Source organism: Canis lupus, chromosome 1 (assembly GCF_003254725.2).
Source record: "Canis lupus dingo isolate Sandy chromosome 1, ASM325472v2, whole genome shotgun sequence".
Taxonomy (NCBI): Eukaryota; Metazoa; Chordata; class Mammalia; order Carnivora; family Canidae; genus Canis; species Canis lupus.
The window spans coordinates 106,540,447-106,563,905 of record NC_064243.1 but is presented as its reverse complement, the minus strand read 5'-3'; the positions used below and the strand labels follow the sequence as shown (position 1 = coordinate 106,563,905).

General features: G+C 46.7%; 1 protein-coding gene across 1 annotated transcript in view; it reads right to left on the bottom strand.

Moving 5' to 3' along the window:
- Positions 1-13,149, bottom strand: part of LOC112643693 (zinc finger protein 135) — a 36,953-nt gene extending 23,804 nt beyond the window's left edge. Inside the window, exons 1-7 of the mRNA XM_049109502.1 lie at positions 12,886-13,149; positions 12,607-12,681; positions 7,969-8,055; positions 7,714-7,734; positions 6,238-6,318; positions 2,763-2,886; positions 1,311-1,349 (exon numbers count right to left, since the gene is read on the bottom strand). Coding sequence (XP_048965459.1) covers positions 1,311-1,349; positions 2,763-2,886; positions 6,238-6,318; positions 7,714-7,734; positions 7,969-8,055; positions 12,607-12,681; positions 12,886-13,117 — 659 coding nt within the window. The 5' untranslated portion in view covers positions 13,118-13,149. The remainder of the gene's footprint in view (positions 1-1,310; positions 1,350-2,762; positions 2,887-6,237; positions 6,319-7,713; positions 7,735-7,968; positions 8,056-12,606; positions 12,682-12,885) is intronic.
- Between the last annotated feature and the right edge of the window lie 10,310 nt (positions 13,150-23,459).

Genomic DNA, 23,459 nt, shown 5'->3' with positions numbered 1-23,459 from the left:
GAAATGTAGTTAATTACAGAGTCCAGCGAGCTCTACGCTTAAATCCTCATTTGCCAATAATCTCTAGCATAAAAAAATATAAGCGACACGCAGCTTCAGATGTTTCTCTGTCACCTCACAATGATAGCAAAACGTGTTTTGGGTTGGTCCTCAGTATTTGAAAAAAATAGTTGCCCACAGTACCCTTGGAGGAGAGATTTCACATTTTAAAAATCTGAATTTCTGGGTTCTCTTGAAAATCCTGAAGATCTGATAACACTGAGCTGTTCTTTCACTGCGACTTCAGTAGAATGGAGCTGAGTACTTTCTATCCTCCATGGATGCGACCTGTAGTTTACTTTATCCTTCTGGACCCATCAATATTTGGGGTTTCAATCCCAGACCCTGGGAAATCACCACGCTCCTTTCCCTGGCATTTATAGGCCCTCAACAGGGACACGTGGGTAGCTCAGTGGTTAAGCGTCTGCCTTTGGCTCAGGTCATGATCCTGGGATCCTGGGATGGAGTCCTGCATTGGGCTCCTATGTCTCTGCCTCTTTCTCCGTGTCTCTCATGAATAAAATCTTAAAAAAAAAAAAAAAAGGCCCTCAGTGTATGGATCAATATCATTTTTGCAGGCTTCTTCCCCTTCCCCCAACACTACCGTCCTCATTTATTCAACAAAGATTTATTGAGAGCCTGCTCTGGGCACCAAATCTTCAGCTAAATTTGGTCTTTCTTATCAACGCCCATCCCTCCCACTAAACATCTTCCTGGTCCAGAACCTGAATGAGATAGCAATACTTCTGCTAGCAAGTTCAGAAACAGAAGGATACTATGTTATCCAAATTTATTTGCTTCCTACTTTGGGTTAGCAAGTAGCAAGAGTTCAGACAGCAAAAGATTCACATGAAAATGTTTCTGAATCTACTCAGGAACACAGAGGGTGAAATTTTAGTTCAGATAGGGAAAGGAACCTGTATTCTCTGCTTTGACTACGCTATTCCTCTGCCAGACCATCCTTGAGGGTCCTAATATGGTGTCGTCTCCTTCAGGATGCATTTCTCCCCAAAGGAGGAATGGTTGTTCTTTCAAGCTCTTGTTGTAGGTTGTCTATTCCTCTTGAAGATCCAAATCACTTCTACTTTGACGTAGGGTAATTGGTACCTACAGATGAATGAGACCTGGTCCCAACCCCTGAGGAAGACCCACCTGGACACCAACTGGGAGGCAGGTCCTACAGAAACTGACAGAGACATTGAAGAATTTGTCATAGGCTTTATTAAACTTCTTTTCCTTTCCCCTTACAGATCCCCAAACCATCGCCCTACTGCAGCAGGATTTTTCGGTTTTGCCTGTACATAATAGCCCTGGTCAGAGAGAAAAAGCCTGGAGGTTACAAAGAGAACTTCAGGTCCCTCCTGGTCAACCATACTCCCTCTCTCCCCCCAAAAACACTTCCCTCCAATCATCAGCCTTATTTGGTTCAGCCTGTGACATCATGGGTATCTGGGCGGATTTCCAGGGTTCTCAGCCAATCAGTGTTGGTACATGAATGAGGAGGAGAGAAAATTTGGGACTGGGAGTGAGGGTAAAATGTGGAAATAGAGGGAAAGACTGGAGGAGACTTTGGGGAGACATAGACACAGGGCAAGAGGCTCGCGGAGGAAAGACAGAGGAGACGTAAATGAAGAAGAGAGAAAGGTGTGGTGAGTTGAATTGTGTTCCCCCTCCCCATGATATAGCCAAGTCCTAATCCCCAGGACCTACGAATGTCCCCTTGTTTGAAAATAGGGTCTTTGCAGATGTAATTAAGTTAAGGCAAGATGAGATCATCTAGGAGTTAGGCTGGACCCTACATTCAAAGATTGGCATGTCCTCATAGGAGAAGGAAGAGAATGATCAGAGACACAGACGCAGAGGAATATGCAATTTCGAGTTGAGAGGACAGAGATTGGAGGGAGACCATGAGCCAAGGAATGCCAAGGATGCCAGAGATCGAGGGGTGAGACAGAAATGAAGACCTAGGGATGCCTGGGTGGCTCAGTGGTTGAGTATCTGTCTTCAGCTCAGGGTGTGATCCTGGTATCCTGGGATTGAGTCCTGCATTGGGCTCCCCACAGGGAGCCTGCTTCTCCTTCTGCCTATGTCTCTGCCTCTCTCTGTGTGTCTCTCATGAATAAATAAATAAAATCTAAAAACAGGTAAAGGGGTGAAGGGAAGAGAAGAGGGGCTGGAAGGGGTGACAGGAAGGTGGTGGGGGGAAGAGTCCCTCAGAAGGGCAGAGAAGATGGTGAGGGCCACTTCTGCCCTCAGCACCATAGGCTCAGTGCTGGGGACCTTGGAAATGTTTTCATTTTAATCACTTTGAAAAGCAGAAGAAAATAAATTAATAATGATGATGGTGAAGAAAAATATGTAATAATGAATTCAGCTTGGATGACATCTTTTTTCATACTTGCACATACATGAAATACAATTTAAAAATATATATATATATATATAAATGGAGGAAGAGAACCAGAGAGGTGAAAGTGCTGAGGACCCAGGAAAGGCATAATGTGGTCCAGGGGTGGGAAGAAGAGGAGGTGAAAGAGAAGGAAAGATGAACAGAGACAGAGATGGGGGCGGGGAAAGGAAGAGATGTAGAGAAGGAAGGAGAAACAGAGACATAAAATGAGTGGGGAGGAGATTCCCAAAGGACACAGTGACTGATCCAGGGCAGGGACATTTTTGAGGGGCCCAATTTTTGAGGGGCCCAGGAAAGGGCAGGGATGACTCACGAAGACACGATGACCCCGAAGGCAATAATAGCCAGAAACACGGAAATTATGACACCAGACTCGGGCTGATTCTGCAGGTACGCACTGTCCTCGTACTGCAGGGCCATGCGGGGCTGCCTGTCAACTGGTGTGTGGGGGGAGAGACAACCCTGATTTCCAAGTCACCACCCTTCTGTGGCCTTGTACCCCACACCCACCTGCTCACCCAGCAAGTTCAGCCTCTCCCTCCTCCATACACCTGACTCTTGCCCTCTCCTGGGTTTTCAATGCATTCACCCACTCCTCAAAGTCTGTGTCCCAGGCACTGTTTTTAGGTGCTCTGTATACCTCCGTGAGCCCCCCTGGCAAACATCTCTGCCCTTGCGACCCAGACACATCACAGTGATGGCAAAGAGCCCAGTGCTAAATGTGTCTCATTGGATAGGAGGTGGGTGGTGGGAGGAGGACATGGGGAGTTTGACTACCCATGAACAAGAGCGTTCTCACAATCTTGAGACAAGACGAGAGTCTTAGCTTGGGGACCCTGGAGATCCTTGGGATTCCCATTCTGAATTTTCCAATCATCCTGTTCCCCCACCCCCAATTCTTTCATTCTGTTAGCAGAGCCTCTTGGCTGCCCCTTCAGAATGTATCCAGAGTCTGATCCACTTTCTGGGCTACTGACCTGGTCCAGCTATCCAAGCTCCACGTGGAGGGTCTCTGCTTCTCCTCATCCTACAGTTAGTTCCCCTTTTGGCGGCCAGAGGGCGCCTGTTAACACCTAAGCCCTCTGGAGGGCCTCCTCCTGCAGAACCTTTCCCTAAGCTCACCTTGGATAGGATAAAAGCCTAAATCTTCACCGTGGCTCACCAGGCCCTGCACAATCTGGTCACCATGTGATTAGCTAGCTACTACACCCTTCTTCATTCATTTGGCTCTGTAGCCTCCGTCTTGTTGCTCAGCCAAGTTGGATCCTTGTACCTGCTGTTCCCTCTGTCATTCACACTATTCCTTACTCCCTCACTTCCTCTAGATCTCATACAGCACTTCTTTAGAGAGGTCCCACCACCTGCACTCTCTAAAGTAGCACCACCGCTCCCTTTCCCCCAGGCACTTTCTATCAAATTTTTCTGTTTTCTTTATGGCACACTTGTTATCTGGAATCGATCCATATATTCATGTAATTGTCAAAGCATGGTTCTCAGCTGGGGACAATTTTGGGCATTTGGAAAGGTCTGGAGACTAGAAAGGATTGTCATGACTTTGGTGGGGGGAGAACTACTGGCATGTAGTAGGGTAGAGGCTGGGGTGTCCTGCAACACCTGGGACAGCCCTTATAACAAAGAGTATCCAGTCCCAATTGTTAGTAGTGCCAAGGTTGAGAAACCCTAGTTTTTAACCCTTCACCCCATTAAAATGGGGGCAAGATGAGGGGTGCCTGGGTGGCTCAGTTAGTTGAGTGTCCAACTCTTGATTTTGGCTCAGGTCATGATTTCAGGGTTGTGAGACTGAGCTCTGCATTGGGCTCTGCCCTTAGTGGGGAGTCTGTTCGAGATTCTCTCTCTCTCTTCCTCTCCCTCTGCTCCTTCCCCCTCTCTAAAATAAATAAATCTTCAAAAAAATATATGAGCAATGTGAGACATTTGTCTTCCATTCTGCTGATCTTCAGTTTGGGGGCACAATGGGGAACTCGAAATATCTGTTGTAGTTAATCACCATACTAAAGGATCAAATGAATGAGTCCCTTCTTTTTATTTTATTTTTTATTTTTAAAAAAATTTTTTAAAGATTTATTTATTTATGATAGATATATATATAGAGAGAGGCAGAGACACAGGCAGAGGGAGAAGCAGGCTCCGAGCCCGACGCAGGACTCAATCCCGGGACTCCAGGATCGCGCTCTGGGCCAAAGGCAGGTGCGACACCGCGGAGCCACCCAGGGATCCCCAGTCCCCTATTTTTTTTTTAATTTTTTTTTTTTTATTTATGATAGTCATACAGAGAGAGAGAGAGAGGCAGAGACACAGGCAGAGGGAGAAGCAGGCTCCATGCACCGGGAGCCCGATGTGGGACTCGATCCCGGGTCTCCAGGATCGCGCCCTGGGCCAAAGGCAGGCGCCAAACCGCTGCGCCACCCAGGGATCCCCCCAGTCCCCTCTTTTTAAAAATATTTTATTTATTCATGAAAGACACAGCGAGAGGGGCAAAGACACAGGCAGAGGGAAGAGCAGGCCCCCTGCGGGGAGCCCCATGCAGGACTCGATCCCAAGACCCCAGGTTCATGACCTCAGCCAGGAAGGTAGAAGCTCAACCATTGAGCCACCCACGTGCCCCGAATCCTTTCTTTTCAACTAGTCAATGTCATAGAGGGGAAAACTGATAAGAGAAATTCTTCTAGAGTAAAAAAAGAAATGACAAAAAAGAAACCCTACAATTGAATTATATGAGAAGTCCTTTCAGTGGGTCCTGGTTTGAACGAATCAACTGTGAAAGATATTCTGGGGACAGTCAGGGAAGTTGCAAAAGGATTCAGAATTACCTGATATTGAAGAATTGCTGCTAGGCTTTTTGGGTGTGAGAATGGCATTGTGGTTACACAGGAAATGTCCTTATTTTTAGAGCCACACACTATTTATGGGTGAAATTTCACAATGCTTGATTTCTTTTAAAATATCATGGCAATGGGGCACCTGTCTGGCTCAGTTGGCAGAGCCTATGACTCTTGATCTTGAGGTTGTGAGTTTGGGTATACAGATTACTTAAAAAAAAAAAATATGATGACTACAAACAAAGCAAGTGTGGAGAAATGTCCACTGTCAACATAATTTGATAGAAAGTGCTACTTTATAGAGAGTGTGATCAGAGAGTCCTCTTTGAGGAGGTGAGCTTGGAGACTTTATTGAAATGAGAGGGTGAGAGGAACAGTGTGATAGAGAGGGAATAGCTTGTGTAAAGGCCCAGCATGACTATTCAGTCTTGATGGATTCATTGTACTTCATGGGGTTCATTGTACTAGTCTCACTGCTATAAGGATATACATTTCAAAAATCTTTGGGGGTGCTTGGCTGCTTGGGTCAGTGGAACATGCAACTCTTGATCTTGGGGTTGTAGGTTTGAGCCCCACTTTGGGTGTAGAGATAATTTAAAAAATTTTTAAAAACTTAAAGAAAATCTCTGAATAAATGAGTGAGTGAATGAGTGAATTCAGCCTATCCTTCTGGACTTCCCAGGTATGGTACTGGTGAAAAATAAAACACTTTTCTAGCAGCTGCCTTTCTGGTATTAGAGGCATTATAAAATTATAGAGGAGTCCTCCCATGGAACAGTGAGGGGAAAGCGAATGTCAGGATGTGGATGTGACATCTGGGCCACACTATAACCAAGTGTTAAGTGCAGGATTCAAGGTTATATGTGGGAGAACTCAAAACCCATATCTGCTGGGTCACAGCTCTCTTCTCTCATGCATCTCTGTCTTCCCCCACCCCCAGGAGCTTACCAAAACAGTGCTTTCTTGGGATACACCTGGGACTGATCTTCTGGCAGTGTAAACAGTCTAAGACTTTTTCTTTTAGCAAATCTGGAAAGGAGGGAAGGGAGGGATGAGGGCAGTTATCAGAAGACTGGCAAGGGGCAGGAAGGCAGTGGGGAAAGAAATGGGAGTCCCTTGGCTCTCCTGAACTTGGAGGTCCCATGTGTAGCAGAACAAGCTGAGCAGAATGCACCAATTCACATTAAAAATAATTTCTAGGGGGGGATCCCTGGGTGGCTCAGCGGTTTAGCTCCTGCCTTCTGCCCCGGGCGTGATCCTGGAGTCCCAGATTGAGTCCCGGATCAAGTCCCACATCGGGCTCCCTGCATGGGGCCTGCTTCTCCCTCTGCCTGTGTCTCTGCCTCTCTCTGGGTCTCTCATGAATGAATAATTAAAAACAAATCTTAAAAAAAATTTCTAGGGACACCTGGCTGGCTTAGTCAGTGGAGCATGTGGCTCTTGATCTCAGGATTGTACATTTGAGCCCCACCTTGGGTGTAGATATTACTTAAAAATAAAATAAAAATAATTTTTAACCATTGAAGAGTTGAATTGAGTTGCAGTCATCCAGTCGACCAACATTTGTTTGTAGACATTTAATTTAACAAATGTTTGACTAAAGGTCTACAAACAGAATGTTTGCTTTCCTACATTCCTGTTTTGCAGTGCCCTGTGACATACACTGGCTAGTTGCTCACTCATCAGCCTCCTCCTCTTCCTGCCACACAAAAGACTACATTTCCCAGGCTCCTTTGCAGTAAGTTGCAACTATGTGACCAGAGTTCTGGCTAATGGAAAGTGGGCAGAGGGTATGGCCAATTCCTGGCCAGGGCATAATGTCCCTGTAGGAGTTTTTCTGTATTTTCTGGCCCTTCTGAAGCTAGGTTAGAACCCACAACAGAGGGGAACCTGGGTGGCTCAGTGGTTGAGCATCTATCTGCCTTTGGCTCAGATCATGATTCCAGGGTCCTGGGATTGAGTCCCACATCAGGCTCCCCACAGGGAATCTGCTTCTCCCTCTGTGTCTCTGCCTCTGTGTGTGTGTCTCTCATGAATAAATAAATAAAATCCTTAAAAACACACACACACAACAGAGGTGCAGTCTATATCCATGGGCTACCATTTGGAAGAAAAATTCAACCCTCAAAGGAATTTGGGTAAAAGCCAAAGAAATCTTTCTTTTGTTAAACCACTGAGATGTGGGGTTTCTTTGTTACTATAACATAGCCTATCCCATCCTAACAACCCCCCCAAATATTTTTTTGCAGGTTGAAACCACTTCCATTAAGCCCTCAAAAATCAGATATCCCTAGATACTACAGCTTTGGGGAGGAGGAACTGCCAGATGTTGTAGATGGTAGCGGGGCTTGATTTGGGGGAGACAGGGTAAGGAGGTGCAGGAGTGTAGGAAAAGGAGGCACAGACAATAAATCCAGGACTCACGGCAAATTTTGCGATCACAGGCTGCAAGAGAAAAGAGCTGAAGTGAGTTAAGTCAGGATGGCAATTTGAGAATTGAATGGGAAGGGACTAAGGGAGGGAGAAGTGAGTCTGGAAATGAAAGCTGGGACTACTGGGGAGAGGCAAGAAGGCTGAGTCACAGGGGAGGTGAGCAAGGAGTTTGGAAGAGAAAGTGGGAGAAGGGGATGGAGATGATGGGGGAGGGGAGAGGCAGCTTGGTGGAGAGAGATGCTACACCTTTCAGTTCATATGATTTTAAAGCTTTCTTGAGTTCCTTGATCACTCTTTCCCTGAGAACTACCAGCTCTTCCAGCAGAGGCCCATCTGAGGAAAGACAGAGAGATAGAGAGATCCTTGTGGGGTGGCAGGAACCCACCAAGCCCACCCCATCTGTAGCTTTGAAGAGATGAGGAAACCCCTTTTCATTCACCAGGAGTAACCAAGAGCGGATATTCCTCAGGTCCACTGGACAAATCTGTGGCCTGGGAGGTCCTGCATCTAGCTTCTGATCCACTATGGGGCCCGAGGACAAATGACCTTCCACTGGCTTCAGTTTTCTAATCTGGAAAGTAGTAGAAGGATGGACTTGATTACCTCTCCTTTCTTTCCCTCTGACCTGCTCTCCTCTCTTCTCTGTCTACACTCACTCCTTCACCCAGCTGATTTCATCCAGCTTCATGGCTTTATATATTCATGTAGACCTGCACTATCCAATAAGGCAGCCACTAGCCACGCATGGCTATTGAGTATTAGAAATGGGCTAGTCTGAACTGAGATATGCTGTCAGTATAAAATGTATGCTGGTGTTTGAAGACATGCTATGAATAAAATAACTAAAAAAAACCCTCGAGAATTTTTATGTTGCTGGCATGTCGAAATGGTCATTTAGTTAGGTATGGGGCTAAATAAAATATATTCAAGTTAATTTCACCTGCTTCTGTTTATCTTTTTGAACACGTGGCCACTAGAGAATTTAAAGTTACATGTGAGTCCTTGTGCCTCACAGCATATTTCCACTGGACAGCACTGTTCTGTGTGTGCCGATTCCTCCCATGTTTATGTCCCTAGCCTCTTCCGCTCACTGTAGTCCAGAAGCATAGAGCCAGATGCCCACTTAGGATCTCCACTTGGATGTCTGACGGGCATCTTACTCTCAGTAAGTCCAAAACTGAACCTTGACGGGCTCCTCCAAACCTACTCCGAACCTCCCGAGCCTTCTCCACCTTAGGAGATGAGAGGTGCCCGATTCTAAGCTGCTCAGCACAGTCCTTGGCGCTTTGACTCCTTTTCTCAGATCTCACAAGCAGTATATCAATATGCGTGTTATGTGAACGACACCGGTTTGTTCAGTATCCAAGATAGATCCAGGAATGTGATCACTTCTCATTTTCTCCCTGCTACCACCCTGGTTCCAGCCATGATCATCCCCTGCCTGGGCCACCGTGGCAGTTTCTCGCTGACCTGCCAGGATCCCCCTTGCCCTGCCCAGATCTCTTCTCCACGGCCAGAGGGATCCTCTTAGAACCACAGCAGGTTCACCTGTTGCTCGGAGCCCTCCCACATGACCAAGAATAGAAGTCAAAAGTCCTCAACATGGCCTGGAAGGCTCTACTCCATCTACCCAACCTCGCTGCCTTACCTCTAGGACCTCATCTTCCACATCTCTCCCTCTCTCCACTCCAGCCTCCCTGACTTCCTTGAGGTTCTGTGAATATGCCAAACATAGGCCTATCTCAGGGATTTGCACCTGTTCTTTCTGCCTTCAGCCTTCTACCCCAGCCACCTCCTGGGGCTTCTCCCTCTCCTTCAGATCTGCTCACATGTTGACCTCTCAGTGACGTCCCTCTTGGCCACCTGACTTTATACTATACCCCCCACCCCTACTCCTAGTACTCTCTATACCCTGGCCCCTGCGTTATTTTCTCCATAGTATTTGTTCTCATCTATATTGTGCAGTAAAGGGTTAACTCAGCAGGTCTGGGTTGTCCAAACTCTGCACATTCTGAAAAAATGTTTGGCTCCTCTAAGTCCTTGGAATATCCTGCCTGGGAAGAGTGTCTTTCTGGAGGCACCTGGCTGGTTGGTTGGTGGAGTATGTGACTCAGTCTTGGGGTTGTGAGTTTGAACCCCATGTTGGGGATGGAGCCTACTTATAAAAAATTTTAAAAAGGAAAAGAGTTTCTTCTTTTTTAAGATTTATTTATTTATGATAGACAGAGAAATAGAGAGAGAGAGAGGCAGACACACAGGCAGAGGGAGAAGCAGGCTCCATGCTGGGAGCCCGATGCAGGACTCGATCCCAGGACCCCAGGATCACGCCCTGGGCCAAAGGCAGGTGCGAAACCGCTGAGCCACCCAGGGATCCCCAAGAAAAAGAGTTTCATTCTTTATTGGAGCCTTGGACCATGCTAGTTAGTCTATGCTATAGTGTGATTCATGGTGGGGATTTGGGCCACATGGTAGCAGCTTGATCTCTGTAGAGGCTGGAGACCAAGACTAATCAGCCATTTGGGTTCTCTGTGCCTTCATGACCAATCCCCAAATGATGTAATAATAGTAAGTAAAATCAATGGCCTGGGATCTTCAAAAGTGTCAGTGTAGGGATGCCTGGGTGGCTCAGTGGTTGAGCATCCGCCTTCAGTTCAGGGCATGATCCTGGGGTCCTGGGATCGAGTCCCACATCAGGCTCCCTGTGGGAGCCTTCTCCTGTCTCTGCCTGTGTCTGAATTATGTTATGAATAAACATAATCTTTTAAAAAGATAACAGTGTCATAAAAGACAAATGAATGAAATGCATAGACCCAGAGCAGATCAAGGATTGGAAGAAGAATAGTGATGAAAGCCATGATTGTGTCAATTGGAGGAATTTGAGGACTGGATATCAGATAGTATGGAGTTCGCATTAAATTTCCTAGTTCCACTCACTCATTGTGCAAGAAAATACCCTTCATTGCTCTTAGGAGATCCCCCATTGAAGGAGTTAGGGTTGCAATGTCACTAACTCTTAAAGGGTACTCACACACAAACACACACACAGAACAAACCAGGCAATATACTGTGTGAACAAATGGTGAATAGGTGTTCACTGTACTATTCTTGCAACTTTTATAACCATTTGAATTTCAAAATATAAAAATCACCTTTTTAAAAGGTGAGAGCTTTATTTTTTTTTAAGATTTTATTTCTTTATTCATGAGAGACAGAGAGAGAGGCAGAGACAGGAGAAGCAGGCTCCATGCAGGGAGCCCGACATGGGACTCGATCCTGGGACTCCAGGATCATGCCCTGAGCAGAAGGCAGATGCTCAACCACTGAGCCACCCAGGCATCCCTAAAAGGTGAGAGCTTTAAAAATGACTGATGTTCAGGCCCAACCCATGATATTCTGATTTACTTGGCTGCTGCCTGGGCTTCTGGAATATTTTAAAAGTTCTCTGGGAGATTCGAATGTGTAGCCTGAGTTGAGACCTAATACTTTAAATCTTGTCTGTTAAGGTTCAGATAGTAAATATCTTCAGCTTTGAGGGCTAGATGGTCATTGTCCCAAAAATTCAGTTCTGCCTTGGAGAGCAAAAGTGCCTGTAGACAATATGTAAATGATTATCCTTCTGGGATCCCTGGGTGGCTCAGCGGTTTAGCGCCTGCCTTCGGCCCAGGGTGTGATCTTGGAGTCCTGGGATCAAGTCCTGGGATTGGGTCCTGGGATCGAGTCCCATGTTGGGCTCCCTGCATGGAGCCTGCTTCTCCCTCTGCCTGTGTCTCTGCCTCTCTCTCTGTGTCTCTCATGAATAAATAAATAAAACCTTTAAAAAATGATTATTGTTCTACTAAAACTTTTTTACAGAAACAGGGGGCTGGCAAAAGGATTTGGCCTCAGCTGTATTTTGTCAACCTCTGCTCTGGACATAGAGATCAGATGCAGCACAATAATCTTAATAGCTAGGGGCACCTGGTGGCTCAGTGGTTGATCACACCTTTGGCTTAGGGTGTGATCCCGGGGTCCTGGGATCGAGTCCCACATCAGGTTCCCCACAGGGAGGCTGCTTCTCCCTCTGCCTATGTCTCTGCCTCTTTCTCTGTGTCTCTCATGAATAAATAAATAAATAAAATCTTTTCAAAAAATAATCTTAATAGCTACCATTTATTGGGCACTTACTGTTTGCCTGGCTTTGTTCTAAATGCACATTCACAAATTCATTTCCAGTTCCCAGTCACCATGAGATGAGTGCTATTTTTCTTGTTTTACAGATGAGGACTCTGAGGTATCCATAGAGCCCTCTACTGCCCTCTGCTGGGGAATGTCATAAAGCCCTCAAATAACTAACCCCTCCCCCTGGGGCCACTGGGTATAAAACCAGAAGAGACACCCCAGGGGCGGTGGTTGGGAATATAATGTCTGAGTTGGGGACACCTGGGTGGCTCAGGGGTTAAGCGTCTGCCTTTGACTCAGGCCGTGATCCCAGGGTCCTGGGATCGAGTCTCACATCGGCCTCCCTGCAGGGAGCCTGCTTCTCCCTCTGCCTATGTCTCTGCCTCTCTCTCATGAATAAATAAAGAAAATCTTAAAAAAAAAAAATGTCTGAGCTGCGTACTTTGGACTAGTCACCTAACTTCTCTGAGCCTCGGTCTCCTGTCTGTAAAGGGCAGATCACAGCAGTGCCTGGCATCAGGAACTGTCCTAGGCTTTTCTGAGTAAAACCCTTAGGACCCTGCCAGACACACAACTAAAAAGGCTATATGCATGCTTTGTTTTTTTTTTTTTTTTTTTTTTTTTTTTTTTCATGCTTTGTTTTAATATCAAGGGGAGGCAGGGTGGACTCCTGGAAAGGGAGGACGAAGAAGGGTGCTGGGAAAAGCTTTCCCTCTTAGTTCCTACCTCTTAGAGAATTAACCATTAAGTGGTTTGTTTGGTTCTTGATAAAGGATGCCACAAAGTCCAGATGATCTATCCCTGGGGGTAAGAGGGGAGGAAATTCCAGTGGGTCAAGAGAGCCAGGGGATGCCCCCCATCTTCCTCCGGGGGGTCCCACCCACCCCTCTTGGGGACAGATGTCCCCAAAGCATGTCTCCCACCCCAGCCTCGGGCTACTCCCCGTGCCCCCCCACCTCCTCGCCCCCCCGCAGTGCCAGGCACCCTCCCCTCTCCAGCACGCACCCACTTTCCCCACAAACGCGTTCAGAGCGTAGTCCCGGAAGAAAGGCCCCTCCATGCTCAGCAGCAGGGCCTGGGCGCGAACCTGCAGCGAATCCAGATGGAAGCGTTTGGGGATGAGGGCTGATCGCAGCTGACTCAGAGCCTCCAGCACCGAGTGGTCACACTGCAGGCAGCCCCGGCCTCTGTGGGCACTCAGGCCCAGCAGCAGCAGGAGGGCCAAGGCCAGAGGCATGGCAGGGCCTTTGTGACCTCACAGAGAGAAGCTTGCCGGCCCCACCCCCCACCTCCCCAAGGGCGGAGTCAGGGATGTGGTTGTGGGGGGAGGGGCACGTGTGCAAAGGCACATGTTTGCTGAGCACCTGCTATGTGCCAGGCATGATTCTAAAAGCCAGGAGGAGAGTCCAGAAAAACAGGTCTCCAGGCACCGGGGTGGCACAGCGGTTGAGCATCTGCCTTTGGCTCAGGTCCTGATCCTGGGGTCCTGGGATCCTGGGTTTGAGTCCCACATGAGCTCCTGCGGGAAGCATGTTTTTTCTCTCTGCCTATGTCTCTGCTGCTCTCTGTCTCTCATGAATAAATAAATAAAATCTTTTTTAAAACCCCAAAAAACAGAAGTCTCTGCCTTGTCCCCCTGGATCTTACATTCATTCAGTCAACACATATTTATTGAGCACCTACTAAGGGCTGGGTGCTGTTCCAGGAGCTAGGGCTAGAGGGCTAGAAAAACAAGCAGCCAGTGCTCTTTCAGGACTTACATTCATGAATTCAACAAATAATTTCCGAGCACCTACTATGTGCCAGGCCCTGTTCTAAGCACCCCATATAGAGCTGAGAGAAACAGTCTCTGCTCCCACGGAATACATTCATTTGTTCAACAAGTAGCAGTGGGTCCGTCTAGCAAGGGTGGAAGGAAGTGTGTCTGTGAGAAATGTAAAACCCAGTAAACAAGCTAGTAAATAAGAATGATAACCTGTAGTAAGCCCTGGGGAGAAAATTATTGATTTGGGGGGCACCTGGGTAGCTCAGTGGTTGAGCGTCCATGCCTTTGGCTCAGGTTGTGATCCTCAGGTCCTGGGATGAGTCCCACATCAGGGGGTCTCTTCCCCCCCCCCCCCCCCGTGTCTTTCAGGAATAAATAAAATCTTTAAAAAATAAGCAATTTGAGATGCTAGAGTTCCTTGGGGGGCTAGTCCCCCAGTATCAGTGGTTTGTTTGTTGGGTTCCCTGCTCTAGTCCAATTCTTGGCATCTATTAGGTACTCCAGAGATACTTATTGAATTCCATGAATCCACAGGGGAATTGCTTTTTCCTAGGGTATTTTTATTTTGAAAATCCTCAAAGCTGGAGAAAAGTTGTGGGAATGGTAAATGTGTGAAGGTGCCATGTTAACACTCTGCATTCATTGTATTTCCCCCTCCATATGTATAAGACATTATGTAGAGATTAATTACATGTTAATTTCTACGGGCAGACTGAGTGGCTCAGTTGGTTGGTCAGGTGTCTAACTCTTGATCTCAGCCTAGGTCTTTTTTTTTTTTTAAGATTTTATTTATTTATTCATGAGACGCACACATACACAGAGGCAGAGACATAGACAAAGGGAGAAGCAGGCTCCATGCAGGGAGCCCGATGTGGGACTCAATCCCGGGACTCTGGGATCACTCCCTGAGCCGAAGGCAGACGCTTAACCGCTGAGCCACCCAAGCGTCCCATCTCAGCCTAGGTCTTTTTTTTTTTTTTTTTTTTTTATTTATGATAGTCACACATAGAGAGAGAGAGAGGCAGAGACACAGGCAGAGGGAGAAGCAGGCTCCATGCACCGGGAGCCCGACGTGGGATTCGATCCTGGGTCTCCAGGACCGCGCCCTGGGCCAAAGGCAAACCGCTGCGCCACCCAGGGATCCCTCAGCCTAGGTCTTGATCTCAGGGTCATGAGTTCAAGCCCCACATTGGGCTCCACACTGGGCGTGGAGCCTGCTTTAAAAAAAAAGTTAATTTCTATTAAAAATGGGCAAAGGGCTTGAACAGGCATTTCTCCAAAGAAGATATAAGAATGGCCAATAAGTGCATGAAAAGATGCATAACGTCACTTAGCAACAGGGAAATGCAAATCAAAACCATAAGGAGATACCACCCGACGCTCGTTAGCATTGGCTACTTATCAGAAAAATGGAAAAGAAGAAGTGTTGGCGAGGATGTGGATAAATTGGAACTCTTGTGCACTGTTTGTGGCGATATAGATGGGGACAGTCACTATGGAAAATAGGATGGAGCTTCCTCAAAAAATTTAAAAGAACAATTGCCACATGATGGAGAAATCCTTCTGGGTGTAAACCCCAAAGAACTGAAAGCAGAACTCAGAGACGTTCATACATTCATGTTCACAGCAGCATTATCAGCAAAATCCATATGGTGGAAGCACTTGGGACACTCTAAGCACTTGGGAAGCACCCAAGTGTCATCGACTAATGAATGGATAAAACAGAATGTGGGATATGCCTACAATGGGATACTATTTGGCCTCAAAAAGGAAGGAAATTCTGACACATGCTGCAACATGGATGAGACTTGAGGTCCTTAGGCTAAGTGGAATAAGCCAGTCACCAAAAGACACATATTGTGTGATTCCACTTATTGGAGGCATCTAGAGTATCTAGAGTAGTGAAATTAACACTCAGGACATTTAACATTGGTTTGATCGGTTTAACCCAACTCAGACTTTCCCAAATCCCTCCTAAGTCTTCCACTTCAACGTCACCTCCTTTGGGAAGTTCCCCAGATTACGGCCTGTAAAGGATATCTTCATCTGTTATTCTCTAGGGATCAGCACACTTTCTGTCAAAGCCAGGTGGCAAGTATTTTAGGCTTCATTGGCCATTGTTCTCTTGCTAATGCAGGATGAAAGCAGCAACAGGCATTATGGAAACAAATGGTGTGGCTGTGTTCCAATAAAACTTTATTTATGGACACTGAAATGTAAATTTCACATAATTTTCATGTCACAAAAATATTCTTCTTTTGACTCTTTTCCAACCATTTAGAAATGTAAAAACGATAATTAGCTTTGAAGCCATGGTTTGCCACTAACTCATTCTCCTGCTGGTGTCTGTCACAGCAACAATTTTAATTGGTAATAATTTTTTAAGATTTTATTTATTTATTTATTTGAGAGAGAGAGAAAGAGCAAGCCGACAGGCAGAGGGAGAGGGAGAGAGAAGCCGACTTCCCGCTGAGCAGGGAGCCCAACATGGAACTCGATCTCAGGACCCTGGGATCATGATCTGAGCGGAAGGCAGACCCTTAACCTACTAAGCCACCCAGGCGCCCCACAACTGATAATTTTTTTTGTTTTTCTCCCATATCATCCTATAAACCCCTTCAAGCCAGGAACTATGTGTACTTTGTTCACCATTATGTCCTAGTCCCTTGGAAGGAACCAGGTATATGATAGATGTTTAATAAATATTTGTTGAGGGATGCCTGGGTGGCTCAGCAGTTAAGTGTCTGCCTCTGGCTCAGGGCGTGGTCCCAGGGTCTTGGGATCGAGTCCCGCATCGGACTCCTTGCATGGAGCCTGCTTCTCCTTCCACTGTTTATGTCTCTCATGAATGAATGAATGTTGAGTGAAAGAAAAATGAAAAAAGTCAGTTTCCTTTCTGAACCTCAATTTTCACCTCTGTAAAATGGGAGTAATCATATACCTGCCTCATGCCAAGGGCGAAATGGTGTAAACCAATGTTTGTGCTGTCCAATAATGTAAGCCACGAGTTGTTGAGCATTTGAAATGTGGTGTGACTGAGAGACTGAACTTTTGATCTTATTTAATTGTAATTAATTTAAACTTAGATTTTTTAAAAAACAAATAGACTCCCAAATCAGTTATTGGAAAGCCATTAATCATGCTTGGAACAACCTGAGTCTGTGAATGGGCTTCTTCACCTGTAAATGTTACAAAATCGAAACAGAGATCAAGTATTTTTAATGCAAATTTAGTGTCCCAATTGACATGTGCTGTCCTGACCTGAGAACATTTCAAAGGCTTAGTACAGAAAAAAGTAAGATGTTTCAGTAATTTTTACATTGGTTGCACATTGAAATAACATTTTGGATATGAGTTAAAGAAAATATAATTAATGTCACCTGACCCCCCTTTTTTTTAGATTTTATTTATTTATTCATGACAGACACACAGAGAGAGGCAGAGACATAGGCAGAGGGACAAGCAGGCTCCCTGCCTGGGGCTCTATCCCAGGACCCCAGGATTGTGACCTGAACCAAAGGCAGCGGCTCAACCACTGAGCCACCCAGGTGTCCCCCCTTTTTACTTTCTTAACATGACTGGCAGAAATTTGGAAATTACATGCAGGGCTCACATTATATTTCAACTGGACATCGCTGGTCTGGCACATAGGTGGTGCCCAATACATACATTTGCATTGGTTACATGTGATTAAATTAGCCGGGACTTGATGTGGGGAATCACACAGGGTGTAATGGGCGATTGTACCACAAGGGGGAGCTCACAGCCGAGTGAAAAATCTCTCCTCACTCCCACCTGAGTCTCACCTGTGACTTCCTGTGGCCCCCCCACCCCCTCACCCTCCACCTCCCCCACCCCCCCACCCTCGCAACCCAGAATCAGCCACTTATAATCCTAGCTAATGTCATAGAGCCATTTGAGATAAGAACTGAGATATGAACTTGCTGGCCTTCCTTATTCCCCCATTACCATGCTCCATGGCAGGCAACAAGTCAAGGAACTGTTTGTCCTAAGAAGTTGTCAGAATGGGGTAGAAAACAAAGGTAGGAAAACAAAGGCTATAAATTTCTCCAGCTTCCAAGCACCAAAGCCTCAGGTCCAGGTGCAAGGCAGGAAGAATCAGGAAGCAGAACAGGTTTTGTTTCTCTGATGATGCAGCCACATTCAGGTGCAATTTGGTAAAACGTAGTTAAATTGAACATCTCCAGATTTCACAGCCCTGCAATGTCTAGTCCTTTTGGGCTGAAGAAGTTCTCACCCTCACCCACCAGGAGCGAAGTGCTTATTTAGCACGGTGTTGTTTATGATGGGAGTGTCAAAGGCAACCTGGTGTCCCTCACTGGGGAGGAGGAGATGCCCCTGAGTGTCCAGGGTGGAGGATTCTGCAGCCATGGGAAGCAAGAGACGAGGCTGTGCCCTCAGCAACAAGGGTGGATCGGTGTGAACATAGTAAGAAACAGCGAGACCTATCACCCAATACCGTTAATATAAATTTAAGATTCATACATCCCAAACAAAACTAGGCAATGCGTAAGGACACATCCTACAAACCAAAGGATACATATAAACATGACAGAGTGGTGGCTCTAGCAGGGAAGGAAAAGAGGGTGGGTGGCAAGGGCAAAGTGGAATAACTAGATAGGAAATAAATAAAACTAACACCGGCTTTGTGCGAACCAGGTGGTTAAATGTTACTACTGGGGTCAGACTGCCTTCATTTGAATTAATTAATAATTAAGCTCTTTCTCTAAATCATTGGGTGGCCTCATGCAAATTAGGTAACCTCTCGGTGCCATAGCTGCCTCATCCATAAAATGAACTGACAAGAGTCCCTATGTTACAGGGTTGTTCCAAGGATGAAATAGGAAGACGGATAGAGTTTAGAGTAATATGTAGCAAGCACTACCTAAGTGTTGACTATTTTTATAAGCTTTATGAAATGAAGATTATGAAATGATGATTATGATTTACTTTATCATTTGTACCTGAGGTTATTAAAAATGGAAGGGAGGGGTGTCTGGGTGGCGCAGTTGGCTAAGCATCCGACTTTTGGTTTCAGGTCAGGTCACCATCTCAGGGTCTTGAGGTTGAGCCCCGCATCAGGCTTCATGCTGAGCGTGGAATCTGCTTAAGACTCTCCCTCTGTCCCTCCCCATCCCTAAAATAAGTAAATAAATTTAAAATAATTTCTAATTAAATACTAATTGTTAATAAATAATTAATCATAATATAATAAATTTATCAATTATTTATAGATAAAAATAAAATAAAACAACAATGGGGGGAAAGGGGGTCCCTCAATGCTGGGAAGGGGAGAGAGATTGGAGCATGAGAGGAAATAATAGCTTTGGATGTGAACGTGGGGACTTCTGAGTGTGGCAGGGGTGAGAGGACATGAAAGATGCCTGCATTAGCGTAAGCTGGGCTATGCTGCTACAACAGGCAGTCCCCATATCTCAGTAGCTTAAAACAAACTTATTTTTCACCAATGTCATTATGGCTGGCTGGTCAGGACTCTGGCAAGGGGGAAAATAAGAAGAAAACTCACATTCATTCTTAAAAGTTTTCACTGACAGTTAACACCTGCTCCCTGGCCAAATGGAGTCATATGGCCACAGCACACTTTACAAGAGTGAGGAAGAACAAACCCTCATGCACCAAGAAGGATTGAAAGTTGGAATATTTGTGAGCAGCTTGAATGTCTGGCTCAAAGGCCTCTTTAAGCTTAGAGACCTAAGAGCTGAGACAACCTGTCCCTTAAGTATGGGGCTGGCTCAGAGAAGTTCCATCCTGCCATCATGGTAGGCAGTGTAATAGTCACCTGTCGCTGTGTAACAAAACATCCCAAAACATAGTGAATGGAAACAACAATAAGCATTTGTTATCTCACGGTTTCTGTGGGTCAGGAACTAGGAAGTGGCCGAGGTAGACAGTGCTGGCTCAGCGTCTCATGATGTCAGCTGGGGCTGTAGTCATCCGAAGGCCGGACTGGGGCTGCAGAATCTGCCTCCATGGTGGTTCCCTCACAAGCTGGTACTGGCTCTTGGCTAGAAAGCCTCAAGTCCTTGCCCTGTGTGTGTCTCTCTGCAGGCTTCTCAAAGGTCCACAAGATATACCAGCTGGCTTCCTCCAGAGTGAACATTCATAGAGAAAGCCAGACAGGGACACCTGGGTGGCTCAGCGGTTGAGCATCTGCCTTCAGCTCATGGGACCCAGGATGGAGTCTCGCATCAGGCTCCCTGCAGGGAGGCTACTTCTCCATCTGCCTCTCTCTCTCTCTCTCTCTCCCTCTGTGTCTCTCATGAATAAATAAGTAAATCTTAAAAAAAAAAAAAAAAGCCAGACAAAGGAGCCATGTCTTTTGTGACCTAGCCTCAGAAACCACGCACTGTTACTTCTACCATGTTCTATCGATTAGAAGCAAACCATGGAGTCTGGCTCATATCCAAGGGAAGTGGAAGTAGTCTCCACCCTTTGAAGAAAGGAGGGTCAAAGAATTAGTGGATATATTCTAAAACTCCCCCAGGCAGCCATGTGATGTGTATGTGTTTGGCCATGGGAAGGCTCCGTATATGTTGGATAGGCTCACAGCCATTAGGGTTGGATAGGCTCACCACAAATGTGGTGGAGGTTGCTAGTTGACACCAAAATCTGGTCCCCCTTGAGCATGTACAAGCGCCACACTCTATTCTAGATACTTATGCTTAATCCAAGTTATTTTCATGACAACCCCACGAGGTAATAACACAACACCCAACGTTTATGGAGCACTTATTACATGCTAGGCACTGTCCTTACTATGCTTCATACAACAAATCATTGAGAAAGGTACAGTTTTGGGGTTTTTTTTAAACGATTTTATTTATTTATTCATGAGAGACACAGAGAGGGAGAGGGAGAGACATAGGCAGAGGGAGAAGCAGGCTCCATGCAGGGAGACGTGGGACTCGATCCTGGGATTCCAGGATCATGCCCTGAGCTGAAGGCAGGCACCTACGTGCTGAGCCACCCAGGCATCCCAGACAGGTACATTTTTTTTAAAATTTTTATTTATTTATGATAGTCACAGAGAGAGAGAGAGAGAGGCAGAGACACAGGCAGAGGGAGAAGCAGGCTCCATGCACCAGGAGCCCGACGTGGGATTCGATCCCGGGTCTCCAGGATCGCGCCCTGGGCCAAAGGCAGGCGCTAAACCGCTGCGCCACCCAGGGATCCCCAGACAGGTACATTTTTTACTCCCATTGATAAATGGGAAAACTGAGGACCAGAGAGGTTAAGTTACGATTCTAAGGTGGCACAGCAGGTAATTGGTGAGAGCTGGGATTTGAACCCAGGCACTTCATATCCTGTGTCCATGCTCTTGACTGCTACACTATGCTTTGTGCACTCACTGCCACTGTAGAATAGTTGTACCTGCTGCTTCAAAAATTTCAGAGGCCTTCACTGTGCTCCATGAACCTCCTAGAGTAATTGACATAAAATAGAGTATTGTCTACGTGAAGGCAATCTTTAGCACATTTAATCTGCACACAGCTTTTTTTTTAACATTTAAAAAAATTTTTTTTATTTATTCAGAGAGAGAGAGAGAGACTGAGAGGCAGAGACACAGGCAGAGGGAGAAGTGGGCTCCATGCAGGGAGCCCGACGCGGGACTCGATTCTGGGTCTCCAGGATCAGACCCCGGGCTGCAGGCGGCGCTAAACCGCTGCGCCACGGGGGGGGCCCTGCACACAGCTTAAAAAAAAAAATCCATATTTGACAGATGTGGAAACTGAGGCTTAGCGGGGCGGTGCCACTCCCGCTGGGTTGTGTAAGTAGGGACACAAGCAGGAGTGGGGCCAGGCAGCCAGGATGAGGTCACTGGAGCCCCACTGGGCCATGCTAATGGCCTGGCTTGGCGTTGGTGGGAGGCTGGAGGGAAAGAATGCCAGGGAAACGGTTGAGAGGGATTTGGCTTTGAGCCCAGAAGAGGAGGCGGAATTAGAGGAGGCAGCTCCCGGGATGGGTGGGGGTGTGGTGGGGGGGTAGGGAGCGGTGTTGGTGCGGTGGGGGAGGGGCAGGGTGCGGTGGGGAAGGGGCCCGGAGAGTGATGAGGGTGGGGGTGGGGGGGTGGGGGATGCAGCGGGAGAGGGGCGGCTTTGGTGACTGGCTGGGGGATCCGCGTTGGTGCGGTGGGGATGCGGTGGGGATGCGGTGGGGGTGCGGTGGGTGCTGTCCCACAGTCCATCCCCGGGCCCAGCCCCCGGTCCACACACCGCGTGGCTGTGGAGGCAGCAGCTTGTCCTTAGGCGATGGTGTAGGAGGATAAATTGGAGCAACCCCTTTGGAGACAGTCTGGCAGGACCCAGGTCTGGCCAGTGCATGTCCCCTGGCCCGTGTGTGTGTGTGTGTGTGTGTGTGTGTGTGTGTGTGTGTGTCCGCGCGGGTACGTGGACACGAGCGCCCACAGCCTCGCTCTTTGTGATGACCCTGAGCCAGAAACAGCCCAATTGTCCATCACCAGGGGACTCACTGCATCAACGCTGGGTGCTTTTGTAGATTAGTAAAAGAGAATTGCTATTCCTCAGGTCTTCTAGTGAGTAGTTGTAAAAATCATGTGCTTGGGCATCCCCAGTGGCCCAGTGGTTTAGTGCCGCCTTCGGCAGGGGTGTGATCCTGGAGACGCAGAATCGAGTCCCATGTCGGGCTCCCTGCGTGGAGCCTGCTTCTTTCTCTGCCTGTGTCTCTGCTTCTGTCTCTCTGTGTGTCTCTCATGAATAAATAAATTAAAAAAAGGAAAGGAACATTATTTAAAAAAAATCATGTGTTGCAGCTTTATGATTCTTAAAATATTTCAGATATTCTGAAGCTTTTTAACCTCACTGTCTTGTGGCTTCCCAGCGCTGTGCCTTCTCTGATGCTGAGCCTCCTTTTCACATCAGCCAGGGGACACCTACTTCCTGTGTGCTCCGCCTAACCCTGTTCACTTGGTCTGTGATGTTCTGTAAACGCTGCCTGCCTGCCAGCAGGGCTCTGTACCACTAACTCACTGGTGAAAATACGAGATTGGCCGTTTCAACAGCAAGAAAAAAATTGTCTTAATTGACAGTTGCAAAAAATGTGCAGTGGTTTTATATTGATCTTTTGCTAATGCAATTGACCGTATGTTTTGCATGTATGACAATAAATCCTTGGATCATTAAAAACAGAACAAAATCCACTGCAGCACGTTCATTGGATTCTTTCGTTCGTTGGGCACAGCACTGGGGCAAATGGTCCCCTAAGCATACATCGTTGGAGGCCTTTCTTACACATGACTTCAAGACCAAGAAGCCACACAAAGGAGATGTGATCTAAGATTGCATTGAAAGCTCAAAATAGGTCAAAGCAAACAACAGAATCAGGTAAGTGGACCAGCAAATCAACTGGGGGGGCGGTGTGTGATAGAAAAGTGAGAGAGGAGGGGGGCATGAAGCAGGGGGCACAGGGTTCTGTTTTGTGGCTTGCTGGTGACTACAAGGGTTTCGTTTTACAGCCATCAACTAAAAATCTAACTAAATCTAAAATCAGTTAGATATTTTATTCTTAGAGGAGGGATAAGTGATTGACATGACCTGATCTACATTTTACAAGATTGTGGCAAAACACACACAACATAGAATTTACCATTTGAACCATTTTTATGTTTATTTTATTTATTTTTAAAAATATTTGGGCAGCCCAGGTGGCTCAGCGGTTTAGCGCCGCCTTCAGCCCAGGGCCTGGTCCTGGAGTCCCGGGATCGAGTCCCATTTCTGCTCCCTGTATGGAGCCTGCTTCTCCTTCTGCCTGTGTC